The 14904-nt window shown below is 44.0% G+C and overlaps 1 protein-coding gene across 3 annotated transcripts in view; it reads right to left on the reverse strand.

The window, feature by feature from the left end:
- cnih3 (cornichon family AMPA receptor auxiliary protein 3) overlaps positions 1 to 14904 on the reverse strand; it is a 56523-nt gene that overhangs the window by 17966 nt on the left and 23653 nt on the right. For 2 of the 3 annotated variants that reach the window (XM_048531268.2, XM_048531266.2), the window contains exons 2-3: positions 1392 to 1460; positions 256 to 303 (exon numbers count right to left, since the gene is read on the reverse strand). In XM_048531268.2, the coding sequence (XP_048387225.1) occupies positions 256 to 303; positions 1392 to 1460 (117 nt within the window). Of the gene's footprint in view, positions 1 to 255; positions 304 to 1391; positions 1461 to 3003; positions 3082 to 14904 lie in introns of all 3 variants that reach the window. The other variant, XM_059645098.1, reaches the window with a different exon arrangement.

Below are 14904 nucleotides of genomic sequence, written 5' to 3' on the forward strand. Positions count from 1 at the left end.
AAACATTTGCATTTATATAGTGCCATTCATGATCTCAGGAAGTCTTAAAGCACTTTACAGCCAATGTATTACTTTTTGAACTGCAGTCACTTTTGTAATAATAAAAATTAGCACAGGATTTCTTGGTCTAGTACAGCATCTGCATTCTTTATTAGTCCTTCAGGCCGCAACATTCAGTCACAAATCAAAGCTGTTATACAGACCCATGTTGAGCAGGGGAGCCATAAATATCACATTCTTCACTGATTTACTCACCCTCCGCAGCAAGTAGCAGATCCGTTCAATGTTCCTCAGCCTCTCTCGCTGGATAAGGAATAAAGAATAAAATTGAGGCAAAATCACTGTCAATCACAAGTCAATATTAAGGACAAACCAAGGACTGAAAGTTCAGTGACTGAGACCCAAGAAACTGAGGAGACATTTGAGACTGACAGACACTAAGAGGCTGAGGGCACAGTGTTCTGGGTGAACGCCTGCAACTGAGGATCATTGGGAACTGAAAAGACTCTAAAGACTGAGAAAATACAGGCTAAGAGACAGCGCCTGAGAGGACTGAGACCTGAGTTGGAGAGATAGGGACCTAGAGGTTCCAGGAACTAAAGGAATTGACTGAGGGAAACTAAGAACTGAAGGGGCATTGGAGACTGCAGAAACAAGGAGTGGGGACCCAGGGCTCAGACACTGGGACTGACGGAAAGGAATTTAAGACAAGAGCTATGCAATAGGAATGAAGCAACACCAGGGGCTGAGGGACAGAGACTGTGGGACATCAAGGACAGGGCTGAGACTTGGATTCTTAGGGACAGGGATTGGGGAACAGAGACTAAGCAAAACTAGAGACAGAGGGACAGGGACTGCATAAAAGGGTCAAAGATTCAGTCTCAGGTACAGTAATTGTGAAACAGTTGGCGAGGGAATAGTGTAAAAACAGAGACTGACAGACAGGGATTGAGGGAATGGTACTGAAGGATAGGGATTTAGAGACAGATTGAGGGACACTGGGACAGAGGGACACTGACTGACTGACTGGGGGACACGTACAAAGCACCCTGAGTGAGGAAATTAACAACACCAGGGAGGAAGAACATTTAAATGAGAGACTGAGAGACAGGAATGAAGGACACTGTGTGAATGGCTGAGTGACAAGCACAATTGACGTTTTAGGAGTGACTGAGGAACAGTGACAGTGGACACTATGTGAGGTAAAGAGTGAAACCAGGGACTGAGGAACAGGGAGTGAAGAGACAGACATTTAGGTAAAGGAGAGATTACAGATGGCAACCTTTTCAGAGTTCACGTTTGATAGTATCGCCCCATCCCTCAGGCAATGAAAATGATATACAGCACTTATACCATCCTTTCATGGTGTCTGGAGTCTTCGATGTACTTACTGCATGGAGAGGATTGCACTGGTCAATGGGGCTCCTAAGGTCCTTACGTAATTCATCAAATGCAATTATCTGCAACACAGCCAACACAAACAGCCATTAAAACTCCTTATCCTTAAGGGGAGCGTATTCACATTACTGACTTTTATAAATTCACTCATGGCAATATGTCCATCCCATGGCATCACTATTTGGAACAGCATTTTGTCTGGACAAGGTGATGCCTTGTTTAACCGCTACAATCTTTGAGGTGAAAGGACACTAATAGTGCTAATAGGAAACAATTCCAGAATTTTAATCCAGCATCAGTGAAGGAACAGTAAAATATTTCCAAGTTAGACAGCGAGTTGCGTGGAGGCAAGCTTTACAGGCGTGTGCAGTGCCATGATCTGTTGAGTACAACTACATTTAAACCTTAACAGTTCAAATAACCCTTCAGGGTTTCAATCAAATACTTCTGGTCTGAAACATTTCATTTCATTTCATTTCATTTATCACTGCCATGTGTGCCAAGGTACAGTGAAAGGTAACATGGAGTGAAGCTGGATGAATATAGCAGGCCAACCAGCATCAGAGTAGCAAGAAAGCTTGACGTTTCGGGGGGACGGGACCCTTCTTCAGTTATGGGATATGATGAAATGGCCAAGGCATGGAACAGGTATTTTGTTTCAGTCTTCACAGTGGAGGACACTAATAACATGCCAGTAATTGACAAAGAGACAAAGGTAGGTGAGGACCTGGAAACAACCATTATTACGGAAGAGGTAGTGTTGGGCAAGCTAAGGATTGATATGTCTCCTGGCCCTGATGGAATGCATCCCAGGGTACTAAAAGAGATGGCGGGAGAAATAGCAGGTGCACTGGCCGTGATTTTCCAAAATTTGCTGTACTCTGGGGCAGTCCCAGCGATTGGAAAACAGCATATTTGGTGACACTGTTTAAAAAGGGAGGTAGACAAAAGATGGGGAATTATAGACCGGTTAGCTTAACCTCTGTAGTGGGGAAGATGCTCCAGTCTATTATCAAGGAAGAAATAGCAAGGCATCGCGATAGAAATTGTCCCATTGGGCAGACACAGCATGGGTTCATGAAGGGCAGGTCATGCTTGACAAATCTTTTGGATTTCTACGAAGACATTATGAGCAAGGTGGACAATGGGGACCCAGTGGATGTGGTGCACCTAGATTTCCAAAAGGCCTTTGACAAGGTGCCACACAGGAGGCCGCTGCATAAGATAAGGATGCATGGCGTTAGGGGTAAAGTATTAGCATGGATAGAGGATTGGTTGATGAACAGGAAACAAAGTGTAGGGATAAATGAGTGCTATTCTGGCTGGCTGGCAGTGACGAGTGGTGTGCCTCAGGGATCGGTGTTGGGGCTGCAATTATTTACAACTTATATAGATAATTTAGAGTTGGGGACCACATGTAGGGTGTCAAAGTTTGCAGATGACACTTAGATGAATGGCAGAGAAAAGTGTGCAGAGGACTATGAAACTTTGCAGAGGAACATAGATATATTGAGTGAGTGGGTAAAGGTCTGGCAGATGGAATACAATGTAAATAAATGTGAAGTCATACATTCTGGCAGGAGTAATTATAAAAGGGATTATTACCTGAACGGTAAAATGTTGCACCATGCTGCTATGCAGAGGGACCTGGGTGTCCTTGTCCATGAATCACAGAAAGTTGGTCTGCAGGTACAACAAGTAATTAGGAAGGCCAATGGAATTTTGTCCTTCATTGCTAATGGGCTTGATATTAAAAGCAGAAAGGTTATGTTGCAGCTGTACAAGGTGCTGGTGAGACCACACCTGGAGTACTGTGTGCAGTTTTGGTCTCCTTACTTTGGGACGGCTTGGTGGCTCAGTGGTTAGCACTGCAGCCTCACAGCACCCGGGTTCGATTCCAGCCTCGGGCAACTGTCTGTGCAGAGTTTGCACGTCCTCCCCATGTCTGCGTGGGTTTCCTCCGGGTGCTCCGGTTTCCTCCCACCGTGCAAAGATGTGCAGGCTAGGTGGATTAGCCATGCTAAATTGCCTGTCGTGTTCACGGGTGTTTGGGTTATAGGGGGACGGGTCTGCGTGGGATGCTCCAAGAGGCAGTGTGGACTTGTTGGGCCGAAGGGCCTGTTTCCACACTGTAGGTAATCTAATCCAATCTACTTGAGGAAGGATGTACTGGCACTAGAGGGGTTGCAGAGGAGGTTCACGAGGTTGATTCCGGAGTTGAGGGGGTTGGTTTATGAGGAGAGACTGAGTAGATTGGGATTATATTCATTGGAACTCAGAAGATTGAGGGGGGGATCTTATAGAAACATATAAAATTATGAAGGGATAGATAAAAGAAAAGTAGAGAGGATGTTTCCACTGACACGTGAAGCTAGGACAAGAGGGCATAGCCTCAAGGTTAGAGGGAACAGGTTTAGGGCTGAATTGAGAAGGAACTTCTTCACCTAAAGGGTTGTTAATCTATGGAATTCCTTGCTCAGTGAAGTAGTTGATGCTACTTCAGCAAACGTTTTTAAAGCTAAAGTAGATTTTTTTTTTGAACAATAAAGGAATTAAGGGATACGGTGAGAACACAGGTAAGTGGATCTGAGTCCACAAAAAGATCAGCCATGATCTTATTGAATGGCAGAGCAGGCTCAAAGGGCCAAACTCCTGCTACTAGTTCTTATGTTCTTGAATTCGATTTGTAAAGCAGTTACAGCTGAGAAACCTTTGACAAGATTCCACATAGTAAACTAATTAGTAAAGTTGGATCACATGGGATTGAGGGTGAACTTGCCAATTGGATTCAAAACTAGCTTCATGGCAGGAGACAGAGAATGATGGGGGAGGGTTGTTTTTTGAATTGGAGGCCTGTGACCAGTGGTGTTCCACAGGGATCCATGCTGGGTCCACTTTTGTTTGTCATTTATGTAAATGATTTAGATGAGAATATAAAGGGCATGGTTAGTAAGTTTGCAGATGACACAAAATTGGTGGGAAAGTAGACAGTGAAGAAGGTTATCTAAGAGTACAAAGGAATCTTGATCAATTGGACCAATGGGCTGTGGAGTGGCAGATGGAGTTTAACTTGGTATTGCATTTTGGTAAAAACAAACAAGGGCAGGACGTATACAATTACAAGTCGGGCCTTGTGTAGTGTTGTAGAACAGAGAGACCTAGAGGTTCAGGCACTTCCTTGAAGTTTATGTCACATGTAGACAGGGTGGTTAAGAAGGCATTTAGCACGCTTCCCTTCAGTGATCAGGTTTTTGGGTATAGGAGTTGGGATGTTTTCTTGAGTTGCAAACTCAAAAGGTGAGGCCTCTTCTGGAATACTGTGTCCAGTTCTGGTCGCCCTGTTACAGGAGGGATATTATTAAGCTGGAGAGGATCGAGGAAAGATTTACCACAATGTTGCTTGGAATGGAGGTTTTGAGTTATAAGGAGAGGCTGGATAGGCTGGGAATTGTTTTGACTGGAGCATAGGAGGTTGAGGGGTGACCTTATAGAGGTTTATAAAATCATAATGGGAATGGCAGGTATCCAGCCTCTCCTTATAACTCTCCTATGTCCTTCCTTTTCATTGGAATATACTTTTGCTGAGCACTTTGAAAAATTGCTTTGAAAGTCCTCCACTTCTCGTCAACTGTTCCACCATAAAATCTTTGTTTCCAGTCTACTTTAGCCAAGTCCACCCTCATTCTATTGTAGTCCCCCTTATTCAAGCATAGGACCCTGGTACTGGATTTTATCTTCACACTCTCCATCTGTATTCTAAATTCAACCATACTGTGATCACTCCTTCCAAGAGGATCCCTGACTGTTAGGTTATTAATTATTCCCATCTCATTACACAGGACCAGATCTAGGATAGCTTGCTCACTCGTCAGATCCATTACATACTGTTCAAGAAAACTATCATGGATACACTCAACGAACTCCTCCTCAAGGCGACCCTGATCGAGCTGGTTCAACCAATCTACATGTAGATTAAAATCCCCCATGATAATTGCTGTACTATTTTTACAGGGATTTCTTATTTCTTTGTTTATTGCCCACCCCAATATGATGTTATGATTTGGTGACCTATAGACTACACCTATCAGTGACTTATTCCTCTTAGAATTTCTAATTTCCACCCAAATGGATTCAACCTCATTCTCCATAGAACCTATATCATCTCTCAGCACCACCCTGATGTTGTCCTTGAATGTCAGAGCTACACCACCTCCCTTCCCTACTAGTCTGTCCTTCCGAATAGTCTGGTACCCCTGGATCCTGCAGGGATCCTGCAGAGACAAGAGCCCTGCAGAACTGCTTTTGCTAAAACAAAAATAAACCTTTTTTATCCCAAGCTACAGCTGTTTCCCCACTCAAAAAGAGAAAAGAAGTCAATCCCTGACCTTCAAAACTGAAGCTTAATGTACAACTACTTCTTTTGTTCACTCAAATTGTCCTAATGTAAATAAAAACTATTGCTCTCCAGGAAGTATTTCTCTCACACTGTGGTTTAAAAATCTCCATGGTTACAGAAATACCAGTAAGTTAATCATTAATCAGATACATAGAAAACCCATATGCCACGAGTTCAAATTCAGATCCTCCACTCAAAAGCAAATTACATTAAAATATTTGCAAATAACACACCTTAATTCACAAAAACACACACTCAGATTGATATACATAGAGACAGGTACATACGATAATAAACACTCAGACAATTGTATACACATATACTTATGTATTACATAGACAAGTACATACACATTGTGATCAGAAGTAATGGGAACTGCAGATGCTGGAGAATCCAAGATAATAAAGCGTGAGGCCACATGAACACAGCAGGCCCAGCAGCATCTCAGGAGCACAAAAGCTGACGTTTTGGGCCTAGACCCTTCATCAGAGCCACAAAAGCTGACATTTCGGGCCTAGAAGCTCTGATGAAGGGTCTAGGCATGAAACGTCAGCTTTTGTGCTCTTGAGATGCTGCTTGGCCTGCTGTGTTCATCCAGCTTCATACTTTGTTATCTTACACACACATTGTATTTGTATAATCCCTTTAACAGAAAAAAGAATGAAAACAGAATGCCAATCCAAGAAGGATATATTAGCACAAAGGGCAGTTTCAAGAAAATAAACACATACAAACAATTCCCTCATACGTTAAATCCACAATTTCATATTCACACAAATATACTTTTCATAATAATTGATAGCTTCACCTTTGCTAATGTTAGTATTTTAGTACTTCCAGATTTCCATGCTGTATGACTGTTTGACACTATAACAATTACCTCTTGAAATTCAATGCCATTTCCATCTCTGAATCCCCCACTATACTCCACATCACATTACTATCAACCAGAAGCTGAACTGGACAACCATTTCAACACAGCAGCTACAAGAGCATGTCAGAGGCTAGGAATACTGCAGCAAGTAACTCAACTTCTAACTCTCCAAAGCTTTAATAGGGAGGTGCCAGTGTTGGACTGGGGTGGGCAAGGTCAGAAACTGGGCAACACCAGGTTATGGTCCAACAGGTTTATTTGAAAACTCAACCTTTTGGAGACTCACTCCGTCACCTCCCCCCCCTCACCTCCTTCCCAGGCCCCAAAAAAACCTTCCACATCAAACGGACGTTCATCTGCACATCTGCTAATGTGGTATATTGTATCTGCTGCTCCCAGTGTGGCCTCCTCTACATCGGTGAGACCAGGCGGAGACTCAGAGACCACTTTGTAGAGCACCTACACTTGGTTCGCAACAAATGACAACACCTTCCATTTGCAAACCACTTCAACTCACCCTCCCACTCCCTGGACGACATGTCCATCCTGGGCCCGCCAGTGTCACAACAATGCCACCCGGAAACTGGAGGAACAGCAACTCATATTCTGCCTTGGAAGCTTACAATGGTCTCAATGTGGACTTTACTAGCTTCAAAATCTCCCCACCCCCGAACTCATCCCAAGACCAGCACCCCCCTCTCATCCCCACCTCATTGACCTGACCATCTTCTCCCCCAGCTATCCTCTCCTCTCACCTCACTGACCAATCCCCACCACTGCCTACCTACACTCACCTTTACTAGCTTCATCCCCAATTCCTTGACCTGTGCGTCTTCTTTCCCACCTATCTGCTCCACTATCTACCTATTATCACCATCCCCCCTCTGTATTTATTTCAGAGCCCCCTTTCCCTCCCTCATTTCTGAAGAAGGGTCCTGACTCAAAACGTCAGCTTTCCTGCTCCTCTGATGCTGCCTGTCCTGCTGTGTTCATCCAGATCTAACTGTGTCATCACAGGACTGAGGTCTTTCTGGCTAGTACACTGCCTGCAGGCAGAGTGTACAGACAGAAAGGGTAACTACTGGACAGAGTTAAAGCACCAAGCAGGCACTGCAGGAGTCATCTAGGGCCATCTCTCACTCAAACAGATTTTCCATTTCATATATTTCCAGGGGAGATGGTATCTCAGGGGAATGTAATGTGAGAAAGTCTGTGGCGCCTGGAGTGGTTCAGTTACACCGCGCAGCAGTGGTGGTGGAGCACAAAAACAGTGCAACGGCAGTAGAGGTAAGGGTTTCTTTGTAAGGGAAACAGATGAACATTTCCATAGACGTGACTCCAGGGTATTGCCTTCCTGGTACTAGGGTCAAAGATGTAACTGAGTGGCTGCAGGACATTCTGAAGGATGAGAGAGTGAACAGTCAAAGTTGAGGTCCATATGGCTACCAATGCCTTAGATAAAAAGAGGGATGGGGACTTGCAAACAGAATGTAGGGGATAGGAAATTAATTTTAAACACAGGCTTCAAAGGTAGTAAACACAGGGTTCTTCCCAGTTCCTCAAGTTAGCGAGATCAGGAATAAGAGAATAGGCCAAATGAATGTGAGGTTGGAGGGATGGTGAGACATTGGGACTGATTCTGGTGAAATTTAGACCTGTGCAGGTTGGACAGATTACACCCCCACAGAAACAGGGCCACTGTCTTCACAGGGGTAATCACTTACATGGTGGAAATAAATTTAAAAAAGAATGGCAGGGGACAGGAGCCTGGGCAGGGAGACAAGACTGGGGGAAGGAAAGATGAAAATGAAAGATAAAACAAAAACAGAAAGTAAATAGAAGGCAGTGGAAACAAGGGCAAGCAGCAAACAGGACTGAAGTACAAAAATTGTATAAAAATGTCAAATAGACATACCACAAGCTACTGCATTTGAATGCATGGAACATTCACAATAAGGTAGATGAATCAATCGTGAAAATAATTGTACAGAGGTGAGATTGATTGTGATTACAGAAGCACAGCTATGGGTTGACCAAGACTGAGAACTGAACATCCAGGGATCTTCAATCTTTAGGATGAAAAGGCAAAACAGATTTTTAAAAATGGGGTGGCATTGACAGTGAAGGATAAAATCAGTGCAGAAGTGAAGAAGAATACAGCACAAGAAATGAGGCAGCACGGTGGCTCAGTGGTTAGCACTGCAGCCTCACAGCACCAGGGACCCGGGTTCGATTCCAGCCTCGGGTAACTGTCTGTGCGGAGTTTGCACATTCTCCCCGTGTCTGCGTGGGTTTCCTCTGGGTGCTCCGGTTTCCTCCCACAGTCCAAAGATGTGCAGGCTAGGTGGATTGGCCATGCTAATTTGCCCGTTGTGTTCAGGGGTATGTGGGTTAGATGGGTATGGGGATAGGTCTGGGTGGGATGCTTCAAAGAGCGGTGTGGACTTGTTGGCCAAAGGGCCTGTTTCCACTCTGTTCGGAATCTAAAAAGAAATCTGGCTGTGGAACCATCCCTGGGTGAGAAGCAACACGGAGAAGAAAATGTTAGTGGGAATTGCTTGTCGGCCTTCAAACAGTAATGGTGAGGTAGGAAATAGAGGCGCAGACAACAAGGGTGCTGCAGTAATCATGGATAGTTTTAATCTACATATCAACTGGCAAACTACATTAGCAATAACACTGTTGTGAATGAATTCCTGGAGTGTGTACAAGATGGATTTTTAAACCAGGACACTGAGGAACCGACTCAGTGACAGGCTATCCTAAGAACATAAGGCTGTAAGAAATAGGAACAGAGCAGGCCAATTGGCCCTTCGAACCTGCTCTACCATTCAATAGGATTATGGATGATCTGACATTCCTCATGTCTACTTTCCTGCCCTTTCTCCATAACACTTGATTCCCCTAATCTTCAAGAATATACTTATCTCAGCTTTAAATATACACAAGGATTCCACCCTGCCAATTTCTTTGTAGCAAGGAGTTCCAAAGACTCACCAAACTCTGAGAGAAGAAATCCTCCTCATCTCAGTCTTAAAATGGCACCCTTTATTCTGAGACTGTGCCCTTTAGTTCTGGACACTCGCAGCATTTGTCATAGACATAGACATAGACATAGACATAGACATAGACATGGAACATTACAGCACAGCACAGTACAGGCCCTCGATGTTGTGCCAACCTGTCATACCAATCTGGAGTCCATCTAACCTACACTATTCCATATACATCCATATGCTTATCCAATGACGACTTAAATGTACCTAAAGTTGGCGAATCTACTACCGTTGCAGGCAAAGCATTCCATTCCCTTACTACTCTCTGAGTAAAGAAACTATCTCTGACATCTGTCCTATATCTTTCACCCCTCAATTTAAAGCTATGCCCCCTCATGCTTGCCGTCACCATCCTAGGAAAAAGGCTCTCCCTATCCACCCTACCTGACCCTCTGATTATTTTATATGTTTCAATTAAGTCACCCCATAACCTTCTTCTCTCTAATGAAAACAGCCTCAAGTCCCTCAGCCTTTCCTCGTAAGACCTTCCCTCCATACCAGGCAACATCCTAGTAAATCTCCTCTGCACCCTTTCCAAAGCTCCCACATCCTTCTTATAATGCGGTGACCACAACTATACGCAATACTCCAAGTGCGGAGGCACCAGAGTTTTGTACAGCTGCAGCATTGTCCTGTCAATTCCTTTGAGAATCCTGTGTGTCTCAGTAAAATCATCTCTCATTCTTTGAAATTCCATTGAAGAGAGTCTCAATCTGTTTAGTCTTTGTTAATGAGACAAACCCTCTATACCAGGGACCAGCTGGTGAACTTCCACTGAACTGCCTCCAATGAAACAATATCTTTGCTTAAATAGGGGAAAAAGCTGCTCATAGTACTCCATATATGGTCTCCCAAGCACCTCATACAATTGCAGTAAGACTTCCCTACTCTTATACTCCAACTGTCTTGAAATAAGGGCCGACACTCCATTAGTCTTCGTGTTTTACATGCTGTACCTGTGTGCTAGCTTTCTGTGTTCATCTACAAGTACCTTCAAGTTCCTTTGTGTTGAGGAAAAAGAGGGGAAAAGCAGGATAGGATAATCTTATTAAAAATCATAAAGTGTGGTCTGTAAGAGTTTCTAAAAAATAAAAAAAGGTAAGTCAGATTGAATTCAGAGAATTTATAATGAGAAAGAAGGAAATGCCAGAGCTATTAAACAGAGATAACAAAAGCTGCAGATGCCGGAGAATCTGAGATAACAAGGTATAGAGCTGGATGAACACAGCAGGCCAAGCAGCACCTTAGGAGCAGCAAGGCTGACGTTTCGGGCCTAGAATTAAGCAACTATTTTCATGTGGTACATGGAACATTCCTTGTTCCAGTCTTATTATGGCCCCCACCCACAATTCTTTCTCCAATAAATCGATGATATCATCGGTGCTGCTTCCTTCTCTCATCCGGAATTGGAAAGGTTAATCAATTTCACTTCCAATTTCCATCCTGCCCTCACTTTCACCTGGTCTATCTCTGACCCCTCCCTTCCCTTCCTCAACATTTCTGATTCCATTTCTGGGGATAGACTGGCCACTAATATCCACTATAAACCTACTGACACCCACAGCTACCTGGACGAGACATCCTCAGACCCTGCTTCCTGTAAAGACTCCATCCCATTCTCTCAGTTCCTCCGTCTCCATCACATATGTTCAGATGATGCCAACTTTGACAAGGGAGTCTCCGAAATGCCCACCTTCTTTATCAACCAAGGATTACCATTGTCGGCAAGGACCTCAACTGGGTCCAACTCATCTCCCACATTTCTGTCCTCACCCATCTCTTCCCTCCCGCAATAGCAATAGGGTTCCTTAGCTACCATCCCACCAGCATCCACATCCAGAAGATCATGACATACCATTTCTGCTAACTCCAGCAAGATGCCATCACCAGACACATATTCCCCTCCCGTCCTTTGTCCGCCTTCCGCAGGGACTGTTCCTTCTGGGACACCTTGGTCCACGTTTCCTTCACCCACGCCATCCCCACAGCCCTACGGTACCTTCCCCTGGAACCGGCAAAGGTGCAACACCTGCCCATTTACTTCCTCCCTCCCACTTATCCAAGTGCCCAAACATCTCACCTGCACCTCCCAGAATCTAATCTACTGCATTCACTGCTCACAACGTGGTCTCCTCTACATTGAGGAAATGAAGCACAGATTGGGTGACCGCTTCGCAGAACATCTATGTTCTGCTTGCAAAAAAGAGCCCGAGCTACCTGTTGCCTGCCGCTTTAACGCACCACCCTACTCCCTGGCCAACATCCCTCTCTTTGGCTTGCTGCAGTGTTCCAGTGAAGCTCAATGCTCAATGTATAATTTTCTGCTTGGGGACGCTGCAGCCCTCTGTACTCAATATTAAGTTCAATAATCTTGGGACCTAAACTCTCCCCGAGCCCATATACCAGGCCTTGTTATCACATAGTCTGCCATTACGCACCACCTGTTGTTAGTCACTAACAGTCCCCACATCTATTCACCATTCCAGCCAAATGATTATCAACTCCTTTGTCTGTCCAACTGTTCTTCCCTCGCTTTGAGCTCTATCCTATCATTTACTCCCCACTCTACGGGGTGGCTCAGTGGTTAACACTGCAGCCTCACAGCACCAGGGACCCAGGTTCAATTCCAGCCTCAGGCAGCTGTCTGTGTGGAGTTTGCACATTCTCCCCATGTCTGCATGGGTTTAGATTAGATTAGGTTAGATTCCCTACAGTGTGGAAACAGGTCCTTCAGCCCAACAAGTCCACACCGCCCCTTAGAGCATCCCACCCATCCCACTATAACCCACACACCCCTGAACACTACAGGCAATTTAGCATGGCCAATCCACCTAGCCTGCACATCCTTGGACTGTGGGAGGAAACCAGAGCACCCGAAGGAAATCCACACGGACACAGGGAGAATGTGCAAACTCCGCACAGGCAGTTACCCGAGGGTGGAATCAAACCCGGGTCCCTGGCGCTGTGAGGCTGCAGTGCTAACCACTGAGCCACCGTGCCGTCCCCAAGCCCTGCTTCCACCAGATGCTCCAGTTTCCTCCCATCAGTCCAAAGATGTACAGGGAAGGTGGATTGGCCATGCTAAATTGGCCACAGTGTTCAGGGAGGTGTAGATTAAGTGGGTTATAGGGGGATGGGCCTAGGTGGGATGCTCTAAGGTTCAGTGTGGATTTATTGGGCCAAAGGGCCTGTTTCCACCCTGTAGGGATGCTATGACACCCTAGACCGCACCCCACCGTCGCTCTCTATTTTCTGCATGTAAACTGATATTTTGCCAACTACCATCGGTTTTGCGAAAGTGTCACCAGACCCAAAATATCAACACTGATTTTTTCTTCACACATGCTGCCAGACTTGCTGTGCTTTTCCAACGACTTCCATTTTTGTTCCTGGTTTACAGCATTTGAAGTTCTTTTGGGTTTTATTTAAGGGACTATTTTTGTTTTTCTTCACAGAAACAATAAAAAAAAACTTCTCAGCTCTGTGAGGGCAATCCCAATGTTTCAAATAGGAAAGTGAAAATTGGGATTTGCAGACCAGTTAGCCTAACATCTTTAGTAGGGAAAATGATGGTGTCGGTATGATATCAGGACATTTAAAAATAGCAACAATTTTACACAAGTCAACATGGATTTATGAAAGGGAAATCATGTCTGATAATCTGGAGAATTTTGAGGACATAGTTAAGTAGAATAGATGAGAGAGAACCACTGGATATGATATATTTGGATTTTTAGAGAGCTTTTGATAAAGCCTATACAAGAGGTTATAGTGCAAAATCAAGGTACCCATGGTTATTGGATAAAATACTGGCAAGGACTGAAAATTGATTAGAATACAGGAAACAGAGAGTAGGAATAAATGAGAGATAACAAGGTACAGTTGGATGAACATCGCAGGCCAAGCAGCATCAATGGAGCAGGAAGAAGGGCCTAGGCCCTAAATTTCAGCCTTCCTGCTCCTCTGATGCTGCTTGGCCTGCTATGTTCATCCAGCTCTACACTTTGATGCCTCAGATTCTCCAGCACCTGCAGTTCCTTCTATTTCAGAAACAGTAGGAATAAATAAATTGTTTTGGAGTTGAAGGTGGTGACAAGTAGGGTACTATAGGGATCAGTGCTTGAGCCCAGCTATTCACATGCTATTCTAAGTATGTGTCTTCAAATACTTTGCCAGTTAACTGTAGTCCCTTGTCAGATACAACCTGATCTTGAACACCAAATAAACTGAAAATAACACTCATCATGTTAACAACAGTTGTCCTCATTGTTTTGTTAAGCCATCAACCAATTGGAAGTTCAGAGAAATAATGCATCACAAGGATATAATCTTCCACGTAGCTTGTGAATAGGCCTGTTGTTATTTTTATTCAAGATCTGGTTGGAATATGTGTGAATAAAGAAGCTCCCTCTGCTGCTAGGTTTATATATTTGGTATTTCATTGAGTAACCTGCTTCATCCTTGGCTAGTACACAGAACTCAGTCAATTAATGGGGCATTTTATAAATTCCTGCTTTAGAAATTAAACCAGTCTGACTCCAGGTTAAAACACAGATTCCAAACATGGCTTCACACCTAAAATGCATTGTCTGACTTGAGATGTCACTTTCTGTGTACACTGATAAAACCTTAGGTTATCTCATGGCAGTGACTTGAAACAAATTCTGGGATTTTCATTTATTGAATGAAAACCTACATCTCCTTTCCAAGTGATGAAAGATTTAACAGGAGGGAGTCAGCCAGCCATTTGAGGTTAATTCAATACATTCACATCAGTTGTATGATCTTTTCACCTTTTACTTATAAATTTTGTGTCTTGATGCCTCTCTCATTGCACCTGATGAAGGAGCAACACCCAAAAACTAATGTTTTCAAATAAACCTGTTGGACTATAACCTAGTGTCATGTGATTTTTGACCTTGCTGTTGCTATTGTTTAGCAGTTGCCCATGGCAACTATTCATGCTGGCTCTGGCCAAAGAGTCACCAGTCAAGCTTCTGAACATCTAAATATTTGGTCTAGAGCAACAAGGTGCAGATCAATGGAAGTAACTTGGCCTTCCATTGGGTTTGATAATCACTTCAGTGTGTCAGTTGTAATCATCTGAGTACCAGGCTATATCTCATACAAACTCATCTCACTCATCCTTGCACCTTACCAAGTAAATGCTACAAATGTGC

Source organism: Stegostoma tigrinum, chromosome 4, assembly GCF_030684315.1.
Source record: "Stegostoma tigrinum isolate sSteTig4 chromosome 4, sSteTig4.hap1, whole genome shotgun sequence".
Lineage (NCBI taxonomy): Eukaryota > Metazoa > Chordata > Chondrichthyes > Orectolobiformes > Stegostomatidae > Stegostoma > Stegostoma tigrinum.